Source organism: Rhea americana, unplaced genomic scaffold (genome assembly GCF_003343005.1).
Source record: "Rhea americana isolate MKP2758 unplaced genomic scaffold, rheAme1 scaffold_32, whole genome shotgun sequence".
NCBI lineage: Eukaryota > Metazoa > Chordata > Aves > Rheiformes > Rheidae > Rhea > Rhea americana.
In genome coordinates, this window is record NW_028186446.1 from 5,120,212 (window position 1) to 5,145,050 (window position 24,839).

General features: G+C 41.0%; 1 protein-coding gene across 2 annotated transcripts in view; it reads left to right on the forward strand.

The window, feature by feature from the left end:
* Positions 1 to 13,197: 13,197 nt before the first annotated feature.
* C1GALT1 (core 1 synthase, glycoprotein-N-acetylgalactosamine 3-beta-galactosyltransferase 1) overlaps positions 13,198 to 24,839 on the forward strand; it is a 17,162-nt gene continuing 5,520 nt past the window's right edge. Inside the window, exons 1-3 of one of the 2 annotated variants that reach the window (XM_085310531.1) lie at positions 13,198 to 13,213; positions 21,554 to 21,793; positions 23,418 to 24,085. In XM_085310531.1, coding sequence (XP_085166657.1) covers positions 21,571 to 21,793; positions 23,418 to 24,085 — 891 coding nt within the window. In that variant the 5' untranslated portion in view covers positions 13,198 to 13,213; positions 21,554 to 21,570. Of the gene's footprint in view, positions 13,214 to 21,511; positions 21,794 to 23,417; positions 24,086 to 24,839 lie in introns of those variants that run through there. The other variant, XM_085310530.1, reaches the window with a different exon arrangement.

Below are 24,839 nucleotides of genomic sequence, written 5' to 3' on the forward strand. Positions count from 1 at the left end.
CTATCTTTCCTTGTTTTCTACTCCCAAAGAAAATATTAAGTTGTTGTCTGGACTTAGATTTTATRTGCAATTTCTCGTTCTCATCTCCTATAGTACTTTACAGTAGTCAAGCRCAAACCATTTGGCAAAATGAGAACAGTTTCATGCGGAAGCTGAAGCAAGGAGGTAAGAACCCATTTGCAGAAAGTTGCCCAGTAACTCTGGGCAGGCACAGCCAGGATAGAGCTAAACCTCCTAAGGCCTCATTAATGTCTGCAACATTAGGGCACACTGGRTAGTTGCCACATACTCATTCTCCCYTTCATTACCCACTTTTTAAAAATAGTATGSGAATAACTGCTTCATTTTGRTATGTCTTGCATGGTTCATCCTCCATTTTAATGGAGTTTGTGATGTTGTGTATAGGAGTAATGGGAGAAATCCTAGACAGTCTATTTYTTCTACACATTGGCAGTTTAATTGTTTGGTAGTTAAAATAAGTGCACATGATAACCAATATGTCTGTATTCTTTTCTAGTCTTTGTTTGTTTTTTAACACTATTCCCAAGTAGCCCTGTACAGTCCTTCCACATCGTGGTGTTCTTTGATGTTGTCTGTCAGCACATCTGCATACCGCACTGGATGTAATTATGCCCCAGTCCCACAGTTCTGTTTTAATCAGTCATCTTCCTTCTTAATTCTTCCCCTACTGGCAAACATTCACATGTGTAATAGTTCCTCCAGAGGTCTTCTCCACCTTAATATGTAATGCATATGTGTAATATACCTGATACCTGAAAGTTACCATGTSGCCACAGGCCACATTTAAGACTAGCTGAGCAAACACTGTAAGAAAACTCCTGACCTAGCATTAATTATCTCAGGCCAAATTTGTTTAGAAAACATAGGGGCAGTGATTTTGGTTTGGCATCTCTGTACTGGATGTGGTGTGAGATACTGGTATGTCTACTGACATGTCTCACAAGACTTTCTTCTGCCCATCCCACTGGCCCTTTTGCTACTCTCTACCTGTTTGCTTTCCCATTTCTGTACTGGAGGATCACAATCTTTTTATAAAGTCCTTCGTTGCAATTAGATTCAGATCTGCATTCCTTCTTATTTTGATTCTTGCCAGACTAGTGATTACCCTCATTGCTTTGAGCTGATCTGAACTTCTGAGAGTGCTGCTCAGTTAGTCATACCCAAATCAAACTTAGTCCTAATAAAGCTATAGATAGGAAGCTTCTAAGACAGAAATCTAGAAATCCCGTTAGTCAGGTCTGCTGCAATCCCTGCTGGACCCAGATGGAAGTATTGGGCCTGCTTGGGCTTTGGGGTGAATATCTGTGCAGGGCTCAAGTGCTCCAGYTGTCATGTCTTGTCTGCCCAGATGRTGTACCCCAGCAACTGGGAGGAGTGCATAGTTGAAGCTACAGCTCTAAGGCAGGCCTACAAGAACAACAATATCACACATGGATAATACTGGACAATATCAGATGCTCTGCAAGTAAGTGACTGTCCCAATCCTACAGAGAGAAGCTAGGTCACATTCTGTCTTACCTCAAGGCACTAATATYTGTTACAAAAGCTTGGTATGCACAAGCTGAGCGTTCTTTTAGTCCTACGGCCTTCATGTCTTCTGACTTCCTTGGAGTAAGAGCTAAAATAATTGGCATTCCCAGTGCCAATTCAGCTACTCTACTAGGCAAAGCAAATGAGCTAAGGAGATAGCTTGCAAAAAGGAGGAAAATAAAATCGTAGTGGAAGTCACTGGGAAACAAAGGAGAGATTCTGTGTCTGCCATGCTCCAGAATCTCYTTGCCAGCTAGCCAGGGTCCCGAAAATTGGCTGGTTGTCACTAGTGCAGGAGGACTAGTTTGTAGACATTTTGGGCCTCTCTCMATATGGCAATCCAAGACCTCAAACTAGTATATCTAGGAGTAGCTAGAGAAGACCCTCATTATCTGTGTCATATTTTCCCCATGTGCCTTGCTTGGCTAAATGTGGGCTTCTAGGGTTAGTGTGACTCTGCATCATACWGCAGGGACTGAGTTCTGACTGATTCTTACCTCCAAAGTGAGATGTCATCTCAGAAATAATGAAGAGGGGCCATATGCTTGCTAAATTAATGAATGTGATTTAACACAATCATTAGTGTTAAAACTTTTATATCTTTTTTATTAGGGAACTGGAGCTGTTTTTTTTTTTTGGGTGATGTCAGATTATAAAGGATATGGCTGTGTATTGTAGGTGACAAAATGGCCACCATACATTGGTGGTATGAAATTGCTRGTATGAAAAGCTAGGAAGTTTCAGGAAAGTCAACAAGTAAAGAAAGCAAAAGGTAAATGAGTAAATGAACAGTTGAAGTGAGCAGGTAGATGAGCACAATGCAGAACAGTGAGCCACTGGGTAATTATGGACAGTTTGTAGAGAAGAGGAGGGACAAAGATATCCTATGAGATAGGAGAAGTATCATAGAATCAGTAAGGYATCATCGAAGAATCAGAAGAAGTAGAATCAGTAAGGTATCCTAGAAGAATCAGAAGTATCATAGAATCAGTAAGGTTGGAAGGGACCTSTGGAAATCATCTAGTCCAACCTCAAACTTAAGTGCTTCTAACCTTTTTTTTTTTTTCCCTCACCCTGCCCTTCAACAAGCTCAGACTTTGTGTCTGAGCTAACTCATTTTCCATGCAGTAMTCCCATTAGACAGTTTGCATCTTCTCCTTTTGAAAACCTTCCCTCCTGGGACTTTGAAGAATTGTAGGCAGTAATTAAGGACACYCAAGTCTGCAGTTTTCTCCAAATGAGCTTTCAGGCTTTGTGTTTGGAACACTGTRTGTCATTTAATGTAGCTGTTGTGGCCATGTTACTATTGCACTGAGCTGGTAATTGTTGGTAGTTGAGCATTGYTCGTAACTAAAGTCTATGCTCATAACTAAAGCCTATTCCCCTCATTTTTTTCATTAAAGCTTACTACTTTTCCTGCATCCATCAAGTGTGGTACCACGTATATTTGAAAGACTGTAAGTCCATGTGATCTGTGAAATCTGTTTGGAGGGGAGGCAGAACGGAGGAGAAATTAGAGAAGTCAGAAGTGGTGATTARAAGAGGTGTACAGTGCAGGTCATTCACTTTCAAAGTGATGACTAACAAGTTAATAGCATATGGCTCTTTTGCACAGAATAGCCTCCTGAAGGTATCCTTCATGATTTCTGGCATTCTGCRTGAGGGAACAAGTTTCATCTGGTTTTGTGATCTTGGCTGGACAAGAAAACAGGATTATAAGTAGGAAACAGYGACTAGACACAAATATTAGAGAAAGCTTTTACCCTTTCTGTCAGTGTCAAATGCACGTACTCTGCAATTCTCAGATGGGAATTGAAGACCCTTTGTTGATGGTGAAGGATGTCCAGGGTGGTTTCTTGGCCTAAGACATTAGAAATGGGCAGGACTGAAAATACAAAAAAAAAATACTGATTCGCATAGGCTTACCCCCTGTATCACTCTTTTGCATGGCAAGGCCTAGCAAATAGCTATGGAACACAGGCTTTATGCACTCTGCCAGACCATCTATATGTATGYGGATTATTAAAGATGCTTCATCACCAGTGGTTTGAAGGGTAATAAGTATAATACTAAAGTATTTCCTGTTGAAAGAGGGGAAAACAAAAGTGATTTTGGCCATGAGGAGGACAGGCGTATGTGTCTTGTCAACAGCCCTTGTGCAGCTGCAGCAGTCGTGATTTCTTTTGCATCCAGTATCCATTTTTAAGCTGGGCCAGCTATTCTCCATCTGACCTTGAACACATCCTGCATTGCAGTAGCATTTTTTTCTGTCCAGTCCTGAGTGGTTTGAAATAGAGTCATGGGAATCAGCAGATTAAATTTTTCAGAAACCTCAAGCTATTCTTTCACTTCTCAGTGACTGCTTGAAGTTTTTGTTCATGAAGTGAGCAGGGCACAGATCACCAAGAATCCTGTCTTTTCCAGTTTAATCTTTTTCCTCTGGTGATGCCATTTCTATGCTGTGTTTGTAGCACACCRCTTTGCAACATGTCATCACAGGCCCAACCAAATGATTTGTTCATGTTTGTYAGCATCCACAGATCGCAGTGGTGCTTAAGTCCATCTGCTATACTTTRTCTATTTACATCTTCTGTTCTGAATGTACACTATAAGACTATARTGCCATTCTGGGTTCAGAGAGTTACAGTACAGCTTCGTTTCTGCCAGGAAAGAGTCATTTTGGAGAGACATTTCTCCATGATGCATTCAGCACAAACAGAAGATGGGAGAAATTTTTCTAGGGCAGGGACTGAGCTTGAAAACAGCAGATTGTTTCTCCTAATGGAGCAACACAGAAATGTCTTTGCAGCATGATAGCATTGACAGCCCATTATAGACAGAGAGAGAAGTGGTGGGCAGGGCACAGTGGAAGCAGATCAGTTCCTCCTCCCCAGCGGCATGCATTGACATAAATACCATATCTCATATTTGGACTACCTTGACAAATACGAAGGCATGTAGCTGGATACGCATACATTCACCAAGCAATATTTGTAGTGTCAGGTATGGTAACACACGTCTAACATCCCAAATTTACAGTTATATGTCAGGGATATGCCTATACAGAGAGCAAAGCCCTTTGTGCACTTCAGTTGTTCTTTCTCATGAAAACACTGGCACATGCTAGTAACATGTGCTAACTGAGTTAAATTTTCAGTGATTACACTCAAGATCTCRGGTAGAATCGTGCTTTAATCCCCATGTCTGAGTGGAAAAAACATGAAAATAGAAACTGTCAAATTTTAAAAGCTGTTTGGAGATCTGTAGCTTGAAGTAAGAAAGCCTTTCATTCATATATTTTAGTCTACCTAACAGCACTGCATTATATTTTAAAATGCACTGAGTSTGCAACTTTTAAATAACTTCTCAGYGTAACAGASTTGTTAGTTCTTATAACTTGGAATATCTCTATTTTTCTTGTTTTCCTCTGTGGTGTTTTCTTTTGCTTTGGAAGATATTTAAAGGACGTGGACTATTTGTCTTCTCAAGACAGAATCATATTCCTTATCTCTTGGTATATCCTGAGAGCTCTCTCATCCACTGAGCATTCCTATCACCATAGTTGCTCTTATTTAATCCTTTTTCTTTCTGCCTGCTAAGCTTCACAACAGTTAAGACTTGCTTTGGCCTCTGAATTAGAGGCGCAGCACTGAAAGCACTGAAGTGTTGGAGACTACCTTTTTCTAGTTTTTCTAGAACTGGGGCATTCAGAACTTCAGTAAAGTGCTAGAAAAGCATGTCTAGTGCAGTGTGAAGAGAGAAAACCAAAGAAGGTGATTTGTTACTGACTGCGCAAAAGACTAAAAGCGTTTGCACTGCTGTAGCATCCTTTCTTACCATCACGGCCTTTTCATTATCTCCCATGTTTCTTAGCACAGACAAGAAAGGGTTGTTGAAAGAGCTGTTGGCCATACAGTGCATGTTGTGGGCATGGCATATGGCACACCAAATGAGTCTGTTGTTGGGAGACTCTAGACCACAGAGGAAAGAAACATTGCTGACTTTAACTGAATAGTAGGGGACTTAGCTAATGAGAAGTCCAGTGTAATTTATTCTCTCTTCTTGAGGGGACCCTTCTCCCCGTACAAAAATAAAGAACTATTCTGTGTGATTTTTTAACCACTTGTAGAAGGAGACAGAAAAGTTAGTTGGCTGATACTGATTCAATAATATAAACCAGAATTTGAGAGTCATACTGGTAGAACTAATTTAATCTTTCTCATAGAGTAAGAAAGATTAGGTGCCAATTGAATTAGCATTTAGACTGACAGTTGTGGTGAATATGGGAGGATTAACTGCAAATTACAATCTTCAGTTTACTTTTTCATTGTAATTCATCTATTGTGATATTTTGCCCATTTCAATAGATGTATTGTTTAATACAAACAAGATCATTTTCATCTGGAATACAGCCAAATTTTGCTGAGATGTGGCTATGTGGTATAAAGTTGTAACAGCTAAATTCATGCCTGAAMGTACATAACAAACACTTAAAATAACAAAGACTTAAAATACAGAATTGGAATAACTGGACAAGATTCTAATAAAGTCACTTTGACACACATCAGTAGTACTGCTTTAGTCTTTTAAAGCAGCACATTTCATTCTGCAACCTGAATGCCACTAGTGGTTGAGAAGAAAAAGTATTCAGCAAAATGTTTGTAGATGCATTATGCTCTCCTAAATACAATTAAGAAAAACARGGGAGGAAAAATAACAATAGATGAATGCTACATCAGGATAATTTCTAAGAAAGTTAGGTGATCTTTGATTTATAAGGGATTGAGAAACACTATTCTAAAGCTAACAAATGCAGTTGCTGTTTCCTATCACTAGGTAGAGTTATTACTTCAAAATGAGAAATGGTCACACTGTGTTGTATATCAGAAACATGCGTGAAGAACAAATATAGCAAAGGTCTCTGAGCTGAAATAACTAGACTTCCAAAAGTATCACTGCAGTATAAGAAATAAACAACTGCATAAACATACACACTAAGCCAATTATTTTCTTTTGACAAAACTATAATGGTGAAAATACATCTTTTCCATTTTTGTCGCAGAAGTACACACTGAAGTTTAGATCATTTTGCAGTCTGTTTATATTGGCTTCTTACTAATTTTATTAAAAAGTATTTAATCCTTCAGATGAATGTCTTGTTCCTTCATGATAGCAATTTACTTTACTTTTCTCTTAGGAATTAATTCTGAATTCTGTACAGTGATAAACTGTTGTTACTGCTGTCATATAAACAATAAAACAGAATGTCTTTCCTCCCAGCTAGAAACTCTTGTGTTACGACTTTTTTTTTTTTTTAATAACGCTATCTCATTTCATAAATATCACCTCATGAGGAGAAAAACACTCAAAATGCAGTATCAGTTCAAAGGGATTAAAAGAATCAAAGAATTAATGATTGCAAAGTGGGAGAAGACTTTATTCTCCATTTTGATTTCTACTGAATAGTGGCTGAGCTGTCATCACAGATACCAGGTAATAATGTAGATATTTTTATTAATTTAAAGGCATAATTTCCAACATTAATTCCTACATTTCCAACCTTAATTSCTACATTTCTTTTTTTATTTTTCACAGAAAAAAATACGGAAACATGAGCCAGCTGAAATCTTCTATCAACTCTTCTAGAAACACAAATATGCAAGAATTGTGGTTTGTAACAGCATTACTTTGAATCTTATTTTAGCTCCCCTGAACCTCTGCTTTTTTCAGGAATMTGCTAATGGGCTCAGGTACAACACAAGCAGACGAAAGAATGTATGCACGTGTGTTGGCTATGCCTCAAACCATTTTGAAATGCACCTTTTTTAGTTTGCGCCTTTGGTGTGCCATTTTTGTGGGGTTTGGCAGAGAAAGCATCCGCACTTTTCCTAGCTACCTTTTTAGCTACATGCATATGTAGAATAAATATATACTTACCCATTTAAGTTTCACAGAAATGTATTAGTAACAAGAATAACATGAAATATATTTCTCGTAAGTACTTAAATCTGATTTGTGAGGCCAATTTCTATAAAAAGAAGAGAGTCAGGAAGTGAATTAAAGAAGTGGAGGTTGATTAATTATCAGCACACTTCTCAGCGTGATGTATGTCCATGCCAAGAAGATAAAATGTCTGGGCAWGGTTTACAAGGGCTGTTTCTAAAAGAATGATGGAGATTTCACTCCATCTACTATGCAGTCCTACAACAGCCCTTCAGTAGCCCTGCATGCCTTCATGCCACATTCCACAGCATGCAAAATGAGTTCCATTTTCTCAGTTTCATTATATGAAAATCCCACTCTGAGGGGCTGCAACACAGCCCTCAGCTTACTTTGAACTGAGAAATCATAAAATAATTATGTCAGAGTAGTCCTTGGCAGAGTTTCACTTAGAAGTACAGATGTAGTRTAAGAGTCTGGTCCAAAACACTTTGAAATGGGTTTTGAGGCAAGTCTGTAAGCCTGAGAGAAGCACTTTGGGAACTACTTTTCATGCAGAATTTTCAGTATGATAGTCCACAATATTTCTTCTGTTATTTCCAATCAAAATAGAAACAAAGGCATTTAAAATCTTAAAGTTCAGTAAAGAACAAAACTCTTATTTAAAATTATTTTAAAGCTTTCTTACTTTCAAATAGACAGATAATTCATATATCACATTTCCAGCAAGAAACAGTGATTGCTTTCTTATTCTTTCACTMAAAGTGTATCATTCAAATTTTTGGCACATGTTAAATACTAATCTAAAATTTCACAATGGCTTATTTTAAGTCAATTATTTGTTGCAAGCAGATCTAATTAACATGAATAGCAATGTAGAGATTGTRCATTGTTTAAATGCAGACAGTACATTACAGATCAGTGGTGTGTATTATTACATGACATTCCACTATTGTTTGTACAAGAAATATAGTAAGTAAAGTTCTGTATCGCAGTAGGAAGCCAGCCAGTGTTCTTACTGGTGAAAAGAAGGCTGGGAGTGTACTTTAGCACAGAGAACCCTCTTACTTCTTTGTTATATTATAATTGACTTTCTTTTTATTTCTCCTTTTCAGCATCTCAAGCAGTAATCAAACAGATTACTTCTACACCTCTGTATACTGTTTTAACTGTTCCAAGACACCGTATGGAATTAGTATGCCCCTCCCCAAGCCATCTTTACTGGTGTAAGAATTAGGACAGAAGGACAGAAGCATGGATTATGCTTTTACTTGACCTAGTCCAGTCTACTGGCAACTACGATCTGTTTCTGTATGTAATGATACAGAAATAATGCCTACAGTAGTAAGAAGACAAAAGCATATGATACTTTTCTCATTGAGCTTTCACAAAGACCAGCTACTATGTAGTATTTTTGAGATTTTAATTTGAAAAACAAAGTGAAGTGAGTTAACATTCCAATACAGCTCAGCTGTCCTAACAACTCAGGCTTATGAGGGACACATCTGCAACAACCAGAAGGTGCAAGTGTCCCAATTAGTGAAGGCAGCTTTAAACCAAATACTTGCATGTACACAGTCTCATTTGAATAAGAATGCATTATAAAAGTGCTATTTAAGTCACAGTCATGTATTCATTTTATGATTATTCAGGCTGAAAGAAGYCACTAACTCTTAGAGTGCGGGCTCTGAAGACGTGCAGAGTTTCAGTTGAAAACAAAGCCTGGATTCTTTGTTTAATTGCAAGGCTACATATTGTAATTGTCATTATAGAGCTACATAGTTTAAATTTGGCTGAGAACTACTAAGTACTAAGATATCTGACTTCTCACTAATGTGTGCAGTAAGCTGGGGAGGTGAAAAAGCCATAGGATTTTGTTTTGCATTTTAAAATAAAACCGCTTCTTAGTCATCAAGCAGATAAATGCCACAGGTCAAGATTCATAGCCTCTACGGTAACCTCTCAGACTGTTCTGTATTTCAGAGTTTTGCTTCTTCAGTGATTTGAGGCAGGACCATGTGGGAATATGCTGTCAATGACAGGTTAGAACACTATAATCACAAAGATCTGTGGGTTCATAAGCAGGTATGGAATGGGTACTTGGTTCCTTAGAGAGCATCTCAGTGTTTAGCAGCTTTTTAGGTTACTCGCACTCTGAATCAGAACAGCCAAGCTAATGTGATTTTTTGTAAATGTAAATATTAAGCCAGTAAAAGACTATATTTAATCTGGTCCTCTGTTTGACCAACTAAGCATGATCTGTAAATGTAATAGAAGAAACAAAAGTAGCTTTCAGTCAAAACACATGGGAATTACTYATCAATATACATTTTCATGGTCTTTATTGATAACAATAATAGCATAAATGGTGTCAAAATAAGACCATTTATAATTGAACAAAAGATCAAGAAAACAAAACAGTTATCCATGGAAGTAAACAGTTATTCATGGAAGTATATAGAATTTGACCTCGTAAAGCTATTTCCTTGTCAGTCACTGAGAAGTAGGAATCACAGAATGGTTGAGGTTAGAAGGGACTTCTGGAGATCATCTAGTCCAACCACTCTGCTCTAACAAGGTCACCTAGAGTATGTAGACAGGATCGAAGTTTTGAATATCTCCAGAGAAGGAGCAACCTGTTCCAGTGCTCTCTCACTCTCACTGTAAAGAAGTTTTTCCTCATATTCAGGTGGAACTTCCTGTGTTTCAGTTTGTACCTGTTGCCTCTTGTCCTATCACTTGGCACAACTGAAAAGGGTCCGGCTCCATCCTCTTGACACCCTCCCTTAAGGTGTTTGTATACATTGATATGATCCCCACTGTCTTCTCTTCTCCAGGCTAAACAGGCCCAGCTCTTGCAGCCTTTCCTCAAAAGAGAGAAGCTCYAATCCCCTAATCATCTTCTTAGCCCTACGCTGTAGGCCTCTCCAGTAGCTTCATGTCTCTTTTGTACGGGAGAGCCCAAAACTGGACACAATACTCCAGATGTGGCCTCAACAGAGCTGAGTAGAGTGGGAGGATGACTTCCCTCGACCTGCTGACGACACTTCCTAGTGCACCCCACATTCTTCCTAATGCACCCCTGGAATGTGCTGCTTGCAGAAAAAATGTCACAATTTGTTTWTTAAAATTTATTAAAATATTTATTAGATATCTAAGTAGATATTTAGATTCAAATGTTATGTATATAGTCAATGACTTGTGAAATAGTACAGCCTCACAGCAACTATTGCATTTTGCCTTCCACCTTGAATTTTTGCCAGCTTTCTTCRTTAGAAACCTGCATTCTCATTCTCCTGTACATGGAAATGTATGGGAAATTAAGAGTTTAGCACAGTAGTTGCTATGACTAACCCTGTGAGTTGGCTTTTATGGTAGATGCATACTCTGGAATGCCCTCCAGAGGGCTTAGGGATGGAGACAAGGGATGCCCATCCCTTGGGTATCTGAACGAGGCATACCCCRTGAATTGTACAGTGACTGAGAGCCCTGCTTTTGCCCTGTCATCTTTTGGGATCATGTGAGAAACAGTCTTTATGTTGATTATGGTTAGCATCCCTTAGCAGGGAAGGGTCCTTACTCCTTCCTCCGTTCCTTCTGTGCTAACATGAAAACCAAAGTAAGTTACTTCCTTTTAAAGTAAACTGCTAAGAAATTATTTTCCCTCTCATATATTTACAGCCACTCTTGTGTATGTGTCAGAAGGTAAGTGRCGTGGATCTCGTAATATGTCCAATTTACCATGGTACTAGTATGTCCCCCATCACTGCTGGGCTCTGTCAGTAGCAGAGGACAAAGCCTCCCACTGAAGTAGTACATTTATGTGATCTGAGAGGGGGCTGAGCAGAACTGCATGCCCCGCAACCAAGATAGAACACCAGGTCTGTTCCTGCTTTCTGATTAAAAAAAAAGCAGGGGGGGCTTTTTTCCTCTAAACAATAAGCTGTGCATCTGGATAGCTATACAAAGCAGCACTGCACAATAAAGGTAGGTGTGAAAGTGTATGTGCTACCACTTCACACTGAGGTAGCCCCTCATAGGAAGTACAGCTCTGCATGTCCCCTTATTCTGAACTGTCAGAGATTTCTTACTTGTCCCTGAGTAAAATAAACCTCCTTGAATGTGTAGTAGGTAAATTTCCCCATAAAACTTTTGAATGGTTATTACATTGTGGCCAAACCAGTTACATCCGTTACAGGAAGCACAGCATGTACACGGATAGGCAGGTCACGACTGACCTTTGTTCAATTGTGGTATATTTTACTTCTCTTCTGAAATTTTCCTTTCAAACTAAGCTAACAAAGAATGAGACAGCTCAATAAACATGCCGACATGAAAAAGTGTAGCATTTAGTGCATATATATACCCACAGGTACTATATACATGCCACAGATCTTGGCAATAGAACCCATTAATGTAAAACCAGGCTTTACAATTGGCCAAGCAAAACATCTTCATTCAAGTCAATCATTTTATCTGTAATAAGACACATTTTGAAAACTGTGTACTCTATTCCAGAATTTTGAGGCATGCCCTGGATATGAGTGGACACAACTCCTATCAAACTTTGGTGGGGGGAAAAATAGGAAAAGCACAAGAAGGCAAAAGGACACAAAGACATGCTGACACTTCTACCATTTCTGCAGCCTCTGCAGTTTCCATTGCCTTTGTAATTGTTTATCGGTCAGAGAATTTATGAATGCCAAAACTAAAGCTTCCTCTGCAACAAATACTCACCTCCCTTCCTCACTTTCTTGTATGATGAAACTAACTTAAGGAGGTACCACTATTCACTAAGTTGCTTGTTATTTTTGAGGTGGCAGCATATGATGGGATGGGGCAAAAATGAGCGACCATGACCTAGAGCCATGCGGGATATGGGGGCTTCTTAAACTGGTACAGAAGTCAGCATCTTGTGTAGCTACCCTGCATGACCAATTTTCCATTAGAGGAAAGGGCATACATACCTGAGAATAATTGATTTGAGGGGAGGACAGGCAGAAAGCAAGCACAGAGACCTACTGWCATGAAGAGGCAAAGCTATAGTTTGGACTGAATGCTTAGAAGGGCTGGAGGGAGAACTGAACACTACAAGGAGATGTGGCRAGAGATCAAGACCAGCACAGTGATCTCCATCTACAGAAATACCAGTGGCCCTTACCAAGGAATAGTTCTTGTTTGTACCTTTATGCACCCCGGTCCTTTCATAAGTCCTTTCATGTAATCTCTATCTAGTACCTGCAAAACTGCATTTTGCCAAAGTGCTACCCTTTGATTACACTGTAATGGAAAACACCTTTCAAAGCTATCATTCCTCTTCATATTTAATAGATTTTCCAAAAGAAATGTATCAAGTGAGTAATGTCACCAATGTGAAAAAAGGTAGGCAGCATTAGCCCAGGGAGATAAGGAAAGATTTCTGAAGGTGCAGTTACTTAGCAACAATCTCCTGCAGTTGCCCAGTGGAATTTTGGAAGTGCAGGGGCTCCAGACCTACCGAAGTGAAGGGAATGAGGGGCTGGAAAGCAGTGAAGCTCCCACAGCCCTGCCTCAGCACACCACACATCTGCTTCCAGGCAAAACCAGGCACCACGAGAAAGGTAATAAAGTCAGAGGGTGAAAGGATCAGCCCTGCACGGACGATTTATTTCCCAGAGGCAGAGGAGGTGTCACCGCCAAAATATCTTACTGCTAAGAAACCTCTGCGTGGTCAAGAGGAGAGGTAACGCTCTTTGCTATCCTGTACCCCCCATGTTCTCCCCTTCCCGGCCTTTGCCGTTTTTTCACCCGCAGGTCTCAAAGCCCCGACCCCAGACGCCCAGCGCGGCAGGGGAGCGGGCCCCGGCCCTGCACAGCCGCACGCACCCGCCTTCCCCACAGCGGGCGAGTCCGGCCACTCCGCACGGGGGACGCGGGCCGTAGTCGCGGCGTGCCCGCCAACGTGGCCGCGCCGCCGGYGGACCGCGAGGCGAAAGCACGAGCGGAGGAGGGAAGCGGGAAACAAGGAGAGGTTCTCGTTTCCACACGGAACTCGCGCGTGGRGAGGGAAGCTCGGATCCCAGGCACAGCGCGCCTCCCGCCCCCCCTCCCCGCGTGACGGCCGTTACGCGCGGGCCGTTACGCGCGGGCAGCTGTGCAGGCGCGCGCCACCACACGGGTAACACCGAGCGTGCCACGCGGCGGCGGCGGCAAGGGTTAACGGCGCGCAGGGCCGGGCCCCGCCCCCTCGGCGCCGCTGCCCAATGAGCGCGCGGCGGGGCGGGGCGCGCGCGGGTTAACGGCGCGCAGGGCCGGGCCCCGCCCCCTCGGCGCCGCTGCCCAATGAGCGAGGGGCGGGGCGGGGCGCGCGCGGGCCCGGAAGGCGAGGGGCGGGGCGAGGGGGCGAGGGGCGGGGCGAGGAGGCGAGGGGCGGGGCGAGGGGCGGCTCCTCCCCCCGTTCCCCCCCCGCGCTGCGCTCCGCGCCCGGCAGGGCGGCTGGGGCACGGGGGCTTCGCGCGCTCCGGCGCGGGCCGCGCTTTCCTGAGCGTTTTCACGTGCTTTTTATTTATTTCTTACAGGCGATAAACGCCTGTAGTTTCAGAACTCGCTTGCGTGGGGAGCGTAAGATAGGTAAGAGCTGCCGAAGCTGTGCTCGCCCTGAAGTCCGCCGCCGCCCTCCGGGCCGAGCTCCCCCTTTCCCCTTCCCCAGGAAGGCGCCGCGCCGCGCCGCGCAGCTGACTGAAGACAGAGCCTGGGGACAGGGCGGCTTCCTTCTCTTCCCTGTCCTCCGCGGTGCTCTCTGGCACCATCTGCTTTCTCCAGAAACTGCTACGTCAGCTGCAGCGGGCTTATCTGAAGTGCTTGTTTCTTGTAATCGCGCTGTCTGTGCAATGTTTGCACAACAACCTCTTCTGGTGAATTCAGAAATGAGTATGCCGCTCTAAGTTCTTCTGCAAAACCAATTGCTCTTACAGCCAGCTGTTGTTTTACCAGTAAAATAGGGAAGGATTAGTTTGAAAACTCAGCAGTTGAATTGACTGTTAAGGGAAATAAGGCAGAAGGGCTGGAATTTCAGAGAACGAAGTGGGTTTCAAAAGGAGAAGAGCRCAGTTCAGAAAGAAGAGAGAAACCTTCCCTAGTTTGTACCGTAGTGTCCCATTCCTCCAGCCGTTTCAGCTATGCGTGTTTAAGGGAGCAACATCAAAATCAAGTTCAGAACTGGTAGCATTGCCTACAAGTAACAGCGTCAGCAGCAGAAGAGTCATGTTGAAAAGACCCCAAACCGGGTAAAAACAAATGAAAAGCGGGTGCCAATAAACTGAGAAACTYGTCAGAAACACTAACACCAAGAATAAACCTTTGAAGTGGTCTGCTTGGCGTGTAAGACCTAGCACATCGGTACAACGGAGGGGAGGGCTACTAAAACCGGGAACCAAACGTCTTGCCGGGGCGCCCGGCGGTTCCCCCTCGCTGGGCTCCGGTACGCGCCGCTCGCRGAGAGGCGCCGGCGCATCGGTGTCCCCTTAGTTTCTGCGGCGCGGAAAGGGAATGAGCCGGCGGGCCTGCGCTCTCGCGGGACCTTCTCACGGTAAAAGGCTGCTCGACGAGCCNGGGGGCGGGCAGCGCGGGGGGGTGGGGCGGGCTGCGGGCCGGTGTGTGGCGGGGAGGGCGGCGGGCAGGCCCCAGCGTCCCGTCTGGCGAGGGGCCGGCGGGAGAGGGCGTGTGGAAGGCGCCTCCTTGCGGCGATGGGGCGGGAGGAGGTGGCCGGCGCGGGGGTGCTCGGAGAAGCCGCCGCTGGCGGGGACAGCAGGTGCCTGGCTGCCCGCCCGGGAGGGGGAGGCCTTGAAGAAGCTCATTGAGGGGAAGCGTGAGTCACGGAGGGCGCGAACAGCGGGAGGGAGAGCGCCCGGCGGAGAGGGGACTTGCTCGCTGCTCCCCACCCATCCGCCTGCCGTTCCTCATAACGGGGACTTCCTGGACTGACGTCGCAGTTCCCCGCAGTAAGAGCGAGGTTAATAGAGGTCTAGAAATAGTGTGAGTGGTGCCTTTGGATGTGGTAACTTGTTGCTAAAGGAGGATGCCAGATTTGGGAAGTTGGTAGGAAAGACGCTATTAAGAGTTTTCTTTCTTCTCACCTGTACTGTGGATTATTACAGGTATTGTTTCCATGCTCTTTATTTTTCACCTCTATCAAAATACTTCGCTGTTGTTGTTTATATTTAGTTTCTTTTGTGTTTTTCATGAGAAAGTTCATCTCTGGAGAAATGTTTATGCCATTAGATTTTTTTTTTTAATAAAAGGTCTTTGAAAATTATGCAATGTGTGCTTAATTGCCAGGAAACTGCAGCAGTTCATAGTAATGCTTCATGCAGATAGCATTGGTAAATCCATGGCTGTTCTGAATATAGTTTCATCTTAGAARCATATGATAGTATGTTTGTATAAAGCTTGAAGTAATGGGGCTTGGTGAGCAGAAAACCTTTCTTGGGCACTGTACAACTAGCTACATTTTCTACATTTTTATTTTATTTGTTCTCAAAGGATATGTACCTTCTGTTTCATGTTGGGGCCTCAGAGCTCACTCCCACTTCACTTCATAAATAAGGGATCTAAGGCAGAGCCAGCTGTATGTGTGTAAGCTAGCCTTATTCTGCTTAGTTATTTTGTCAAATATTAAGCCAAAATGATTATGTTATGTTACTGGGATGAAACACACACGAAATATTTAGGCTTCTGTCCTGCGTTCTGTAAACTTCAAAATCCCAGGTTTGTTTTTTTATTGGATGTGCTTCCTCTTTAAAGAAGTTCAGAAAGCTTTATGTTCTGAGTTTCCTTAGTGATATCAAAGTTTTTGCATGAGTAAGCTGTAGTATCATGTATTCCTATTGCATGGGTATTCCTTAAATTTACCTTGGCTTAGGAAGGACTTTAACTCTTTCTGGAGCAGCTAGAAGAATGACAGCTATGGTACCTTGATACTAGGTTATGTCATCAAAGGCTCATCTCCACAAACACAAAAGAGCACAGAGACACAATGGTGAGCAGCAGACCCCAAAGACCTAATCAGATAAAGGACACCCCCCCACACCCTCCGGCCCAACTCCTGGGGGCTATCTCAGGAGGGTGATCCACCCATTGCCCCAGTGTGACACCCATCACTGTGAGCCAAGAGAAAAGCTCTCTGGATCAGCTTACAGACTTTGGGGGTTACTCTTTACAAAGGTGCCTGATGGGATGTATATGGCATGTAGAAGAGCACCTCTAGGGATTGTACAAGACTTCAGGGAAAGGGAGGGATCAAGATGGTTTGGGGAAAGATGGTGAAACAAGTGTGGGAAAATGGAGAGAGAAGGGAATAAATGAGACCAGTCCTATGTAAACAGATGCCTGTAAACAGATGATCTGTTTGTCTGCTACGCCCTGTGCCTGGTCACTGCAGCCTGTCCTATCTTTTCATAAACTCATGTTTCTGACTATTTTCCTGGACAGGAGGACTCTGTTCTGTGTGCATATGGAGGTTTAAGTGCCAACTGGATAGGACTGCAGGTCCTAGAGGTCTGGTGAGTCAGCAACTGGAGAGACTGAAGCGATGGTCTGAGCAGTGGCAATTGCAGGGTCTTCAGTCACAGGGGCCTGTGTGTCTGGGAACCAGTGGCTGGAGAGACCAGAGTGACTGAGAGTCGAAGTACCAGCAGCCTCAGTTAGACAATAGGTCACAGGGACTGTGTCTTTGGTGCTAGCAGCTGGAGTATGTGAGGGTCTAAGTGCTGACAGCTAGAGTGGGGACATCAGGTCCTAGGGGCCTGGGGTGCCAGCAACTCRAGAGACCAAAGTGCATGCGTGTTGTGTGGATGTGTGTGTCAGTGTGTGATCACTAGTGAATATCTAGCTGAACTAGCTGTTGAGAAGGGCGGGTGTCTTGTGAGCCAGGTRTTGAAGCAGCTGTATGTCTGAGCCAGATATCAGAGAGACCAGAGGGTCTGCAAGCTGGTTGTTGGAGAGACCAGGAGGTCCAGGCTAACTACCRGAGAGACTGTGTAAGGCTTGGGGGTCAATTTAGAGGCCTATTTCATGTGTGTGCTTATGTGTGAGGCAACAGCAAGAGGATCTGGGGTGGGAGGGATGGGGGGAGTAGGTGCCTGTGTGTGTGAATGCGCCATGTATGTGAGTGAGGGGATCTTAGTACTAGCACCTGGAGTGGGGCCAGGGGTTTTGTATATTCGGATGCCAGCAACTGGGGAGAATACGGATCCAGTACTGGGTAGACTGAGGCCAGTCTAAAGACAATTACTGGAGGGATCCACATTGTGTGTGTGTATATATATATATATATATATATATATATATTTTTCCACTAATAGACCTTCCCTGTGTTTGGCTAGAGAGAGGAACAGGATGAGGCTAGGCTGTTGGTGCTCTTCGTGTCTCTGTAAGCTCTATGTTGATCTGTATGTGTATGTATATATGTTTTCAATATAAGTATTTGTGTGTTTAACTATTGGAAATGCATGCTCAGCCTTGCCACTGGCTGTGGTAGCCTTGCTTCATTGGACTACTGGATTTGGCAAACTCCAAGACATGAAACTTTTGTTTTTCCCTGGGTTTGAGGATTTGAGAAACTTCGACCATCAAAACTTAAACTTGAGCCAAATCCACAATGACTTTTAAACTGTGATAGAGGTTTAAAACTCTAAGTTGTCAATTTGGTTGATATGAATGGGACTACTTACATGACTATCTAAATGTAGTGATAAGAACTGATCTTCATTTTAGACACTTTCTAGTCCATTGCTGTACCATTAGATTATTTTACTCACAAATTAAAAGACCCTTGTGTCGAATGACAACATAATATAAAAACTGAAAAATTACTCTCCCATTTGCTGATGGAAAGCTTTTATATACATATGACTATTCATGCGTGCATATAGTGGTACAGACTGCTGATATAAAATTAACAGAATGAAAACCAGATTGTTTTAGATTGAACTGTCTTGCACAGTTTTCATATGAACTACCAAGCCGCCTCAGCATCTGGCCTTGCCTCCGCCCAAAAAGCCTCCTGGCTTGTGGAATACTGCCAAATCAACTTGTGATTTCCAAATGTGATGAATACACTTCACAATGAAAATACTAAAATGGAAATCTTACCTTACATTTCTTTCTGAAGAGTTTAACACAGTTTTAGTTTAATGCAATTCCATAGTTCAATTATCAGCAGTTACTTTCAAATTATATTCTTTTACACTCTCCAAACAGAAGTAATTTAACAGCTGTCAGAGCAGATAACTGAAATTGAGTGTTGAAGAGGCACCTAATCCTAAAAAGTGGAACAATAGGGACTACTACTTTTAGAAACTGCTGTAGTTTGTGTGAGTGCATGTTTTGTTTTTTTTTTCTCCTGTTTCATTTGCTGAAGGCATTGTTTTGTCTTGGCCCTCTTGCCTTTTGTATTGCCAGTTTTATGGGGGTTTTGTGGTGATATATGGGACAAGCAAAAACAAAACAATGAAATAGATGTTTTTAGWACAGTGGTACTTTTCAGTGTCATAGGCTGCTTGTTCATATAGACTTTTCCTTAAATGAGGTTTGTTTTGGAGGACACATGATCTAACTCCTTTTGATTTCTTTCCAAGTTAATGATGTATGAGACTCCAGTAATAMTGCTGGAAATAAAGTCACTTTTTCAAGGGCCTGAGCCACAAGTGGTAATGCAATATATTTSATACTTCAAGGTGATGTCTAAGGTTATTGTTAGTTTACAAGTCTCCACACAGATGGAGCACTGAAATGAAGTAAGGTAACATATGATAAAAATTTGCATAAAATGTCTTTTCATATTTTTAAAAAAACCTGCAGCTCTTTAACAGATACAGTTATGTTACTTTGGGACAGCCATCAAGTTTTTAGTTTTTCTTGTGTGCTTCATAGTTGCATTTCCAGTTCTGTTTCATTTTTCTAGTGGTGGGGAAAGTAAGCTRTATCACCTTAGAGCTGCTTCCTTGATGATCTAGATCTGCACATGTGCAGTAAATCAGATGATTTSCAAGCATGTCAGCCTGATTATACATGCACCTCTTCTCTGTCCTCTCTTGTTTCCTTTCAGGTGTGAGGTCAGACAGACAGTTTTGTGTTTGGAGTGTGTGCTGCTGCCCAAGGGATTCATGCAGCTTGCTTGAGGACGGTGTTTTCTCAGCAGACTCTTCATAGCCTATGGCCTCTTCTGTGACTGGCTAAACAAGTGGTGTTGATAGCAGWAGCTCTTTTCCGCCTAATGTTTTTCAGGTGGAATTCTTGGTGTTTGTCAAAGTTCAATACCTTGCATAGAATCTGTTGTGTGTAGAGGGGCCTTTGATTCTGCTCGGATTAAGACTTCGCAGGAATGGAGCTTCATAAAGTTTAGGGCCTATGATCTTTTTTTCCACTGTTGTTTGCTTTCAGTAGTAATAACTAAATACCCTTTTGTAATCCAGTGTATAGCAGACAGGAGGATATATGTTTAAAGTATCATGTGTGCTGTCAGATAAAATATAGGATGTACTACTACTTTTTTAGAGGAATGGGCCCTATGTGCCATGCAGGTTTCTTGTTTGGGATTTACCTACTCTAGTAGGGAATTTGAAGCTTAAGATAAATGCAAAACAATGTAAATTGCATGAGTTAGAAATGTTAAGAGATTACATTCTTGTAGCCAGGTTCACCGCATGTGTCATGGAGTCCTTTTATGTTACTGTTTTCTGAAACAATTTATATTTACTACTGTCTGTCTGTCTCCAGCATTCCATTGCAGGCATGTTACCATACTTCAAGATACCATACATTTCCCTATTTTTTCCAAAGGGTCCCATTCTTTTTGCACTCTAGTGATTTTCAGTTTCCCCTAACTTCTTCTTCTTCTTTTTTTTTTTTTTTTTTTTTTGCAGTCATTTTGCCTTGTGCACTGTAGATTTATTGAAACCATAATTTATTAACTGGCATAAAAGTCAAAGCTGTGGGATATTGTGATAGAAAATATCAATACTTGCTCCTGCCTGACTTACTTGTGCTCTCTGCATACCATAATTATCTTTTTTGGCTAACTAATTAAATTGAATTATTGCCCATTGATATTAAAATGTTTCTAATGGAGAAACATTATGAACTTGTGTGTAAAGTTCTTGTTTGACTTCAGTATGCGTTTAACAGTCATATATATATGCACAGATTTGTTYTGGAGATGTAAACGGACTCAGCTGTATACAGATGTAAATGCTAGTTTTGTTTTATTTTACAAAAATGGTTAGCTGAGTCCTTCCCTGTTGGGGACCAAGAATATGGCTGAAGTGAARGTCTTACATTGCTAGAATATGAAGTTTTTGATGTGTATAAGATGCCATCAGTCTAATATTTTGCTTTCTTCTCCTCTTCTTCCAAATGCCTCTTAAAAATATGCATACTGTCTTCTGAGAGTCTATTCTCAGTACTTCTGAAAATGAAAGGAGAACTTACCTGCTCTGAGATCAGAGTTGGTTTTCTTTTGTAAGTCTTCACAGTCTGCTTGTATTTGACATCTATTAAAGGGTTTCTGTAACTTATTTACTTATAGAGCCTGAATACATCTCATTATCATATCCTGTCTTGACCTGTAGATTGTATTTGGTCATCTTTTGTTATTCTCATAAAAGACTTAAGAATCACTTTTTTTTTAAAGGACAAGTTTGTTGGGACCAAAAGAATAAGCAGAGAATGTGTATTAACTTTTTGTAATTAAATTATTGCCCTTTTTATAAATTCTTATATAAATATTAGATAGGTACATTAAATGAATGTTTTCTGTATGTGCAATTGCTGTTTTGTTTTTTGAGTGTCCTTCATGATTAAAAGCTCAACAATGCATACGTTGCCCGTTGCACTATATTTATACCTGAGTGTACAGTTTTATATAAATATTTGTATTGCTTTTRTGCTTAAGCTCCCAAGCAAGTCTGGGGGAGCTCATTACTGAGGCCTCCGGCTTCAGAGTTATTCCTTGAWTTTCCTATATTTCTTGATTCGAGTTCTGTGCTACTTTAAACTTAATATATTTTTCACTTGTTTTTGACAGCCAATTGTCTTTAGGAAATGGCCTCATCTAAATCACTGATGAACCTTCTAACCTTCACTTTTGGATCTGCAATAGGATTTTTCCTATGCTATCTTCTGTTCAGCATGATACTAGAAGAACAGGTTAAGATTCAACCTCATATTCTTCACAATGACCCACATGGCCAACACTCAGCAGATACTGGTAGTAATCAGCTGCAAGGACAAATGAATTTCAATGCAGACTCTGGACAACATAAAGGTATTTTGTTACACCTGACTAAATCAGTAATTTGCCTCCTTTTTATACAATGCAAAATGTTGTTTTCTTCATTGCCTAGAATGCGTATGAATGCTTTTCTTCCACTTTCCCTATATGCAGGTTATGCCTAAATAACTTTGTTCTCCTGAGGTGTATTGAATGATATTTTTGTGTATGTTTTTATTACAATAGTGATTTTTCCTTCACTCTTACAGGTCAACTGCTTGTTCAACTGCTGCGTGCAGACTTGGTAGTTCTCAAAGGAATCACAACGAATGTGGTTTTGATAAGCAGATCTATTTGCTAGTGCTGTAAAGGTGACCAAATTGCTTTTTTAGGTTAAAGAAGCTAGCCTTGGACCATTTCTAACTTCTAATTTAGCCTCTAAGATAAAACTGAAAAACAAATTAACTTTTTGATTGGATTAATAGAACTCAGAATTGTTGCAGGAGAGGTCACTGTGGGCACTGTGTGCCGAGCTGAATTTGCAAAAGTCCAAAGTCACAGCATTGTTCTCAGTCAAAAACAGACTGAATTGCACTTGAATGTTTTTTCTTCTTTTTTTTTTCTTTTAAGAATGTAGACCCACATAATAGTTTAGGCCTATTTTACATTTTACATATTTCTTTATAAGAGGTCATTTTAAATCCTAAGTACAGATCGTGTCAGAGCTAGGGCAATTTGAATGAGAAAAATTGGTTGCAATATAATGCATTTGCTGAACACGCCATTAATCAAATAATTTTCTGGATAAAAGAGTTTCTAAATAAAAGAATTTAAATTGCACAGTTAAGACAGATTTGTGAATGTTTTGCCGTGCAATCATAGAAAATTATTATTAAGAGAACTTATTACTGCCTGAAGGATAAACAGATATATTTTAAGACCACTCCTGAAGATGTCACTGTCTGTGGGATATTTTCTAGATGAGTTGTGTTGGATTATCTGTCAAAAATAAAAGGATTTTGGCACAGCAACAGTATTAGTTTCATAGTATCATAAACCTTATTTTYATTACAAATATGGTTTAACTTGATCTGGTGTTAAACTCTTTTGTTCTGGCTTCCTGTCTGCTTTTTTCCTTTAGAGATACATTACTATTTTAGAAATATTACATTTTGTTAGTTAACGTAAATATATATAGGAAAAAAGTAGCTTTTTGACCCTTTAACTTGTCATCATTAACTTTCTTCACAGTGGATGGCAAAATACTCAGTTTTTAAAATTTCGTTAGTCTTCTAACACCATGAAGTGGTTGGTTACATATATACATACATTTTTATGCATGAATCAAGACTTCATAAAACCTCCATTTCCTAAACAAATGCGTGTTATGGTATTGATACTTTCCTCTTTCCTGTGAAATCTGAGTAGCTTTGAGAATTTTAAGTTTCTTGGGGGGAACGAGGGGGGTTATTTTCTTCCCAAATTTAATATTGAAACCAATAACTGGTGCTTTTGGAAGCAGACACCTTTTCTCTCTGTGCATGTCTTCTCTGATGTAGAAAGAGAATGTTTAGAGGAGGATGTTCCTCTGTTTRTTTTGCTACTCAATGAATTGTAATACAGGTTTAAAACTTGCCTTTCTTTTCTTCTTTTTTCTTTTTCTTTTTTTTTTTTTAAGATGAGAATAAAAATATTGCAGAAGGACTGTATCAGAAGGTGAAAATACTTTGTTGGGTGATGACCGGACCTCAGAATCTAGAAAAGAAAGCCAAACATGTTAAGGCCACTTGGGCCCAGCGTTGTAATAAAATACTTTTTATGAGCTCTGAGGAAAATAAAGACTTTCCAACTGTGGGCCTAGAAACCAAAGAAGGCAGGGACCAACTGTACTGGAAGACTATTAAAGCTTTTCAATATGTTTATGACCATTATTTTGAGGATGCTGATTGGTTTATGAAAGCAGATGATGATACATATGTTATATTGGACAATTTGAGATGGCTTCTTTCAAAATACAATCCTGAACAACCAATATACTTTGGAAGAAGATTTAAACCTTATGTGAAACAAGGCTACATGAGTGGAGGAGCAGGTTATGTTCTAAGCAAAGAAGCTCTGAAGAGATTTGTTACAGCATTTAAAACTAACAAATGCTCTCACAGTTCTTCTATTGAAGACCTCGCACTAGGAAAATGCATGGAGATCATTAATGTGGAAGCAGGAGATTCTAGAGATACAAGTGGTAGAGAAACTTTTCATCCCTTCGTTCCAGAACATCTCTTAATCAGAGGATACCTTCCAAAAACATTTTGGTACTGGAATTATAATTATTATCCTGCTATAGAGGTGAGTCCTTAGAATGCTGATATCCATTATATGCAGTACATCTTGTGCTGCTATGATATGTTAATTAACAGTATAATGACAGCTAAATGTCTTTTACACCAAAAGATTTTGTAGTGAGATCCTGAGATGCATTTGTCTTTAGAAATGTTAAATGTGCTTGTCAGCAACTAGAACTTGCTTGTAAGAACTTAATGTTCCAGAATAGTTGGTGAATCTTAAGTTAGTATCACTATTTTGCTGTGTTCTGTGGACAGTAAAAAATGCTGAAAACCTTTTTTACTAGGTCTGTCTGTTGTCACCACTGTTACCTTCCTTGTAAAGTTTTTATTCTCTCCATTTTGGTCCTCCGCACGTCACATACAATGCCTCCAGCTACYAGCAGGGTTTGAGACAACACGCAGTGTGGTTCAGTCCAAGCTGTGTGTGCTGATTCCACAGAGCCAGGTCAGATAGAATGGCTCAGTTGACATTAAACCTGCGGAATAGGAAAGGGGGACTGATATGCCTCTGTCTTCTACCAAACTGCAGACTTTGCATAAAACCTGTAAGAACTGAACTAATCTTGAGACTTTTGTCACTGTTGTATTTGGTTAAAATTGGCCAAAAGATCCCCAGGTTACTGGTGGATAATGCTGTGTGTGTCTAAGCTGTCTGCTAGTCTCTTAGCTTTCAAATGGAGAGATGCTACAATAGGCTTCTCTTTTCTCTGATAACTATGAGTAATATCTGACTGACGGTAGTGCACCTTTTTTTT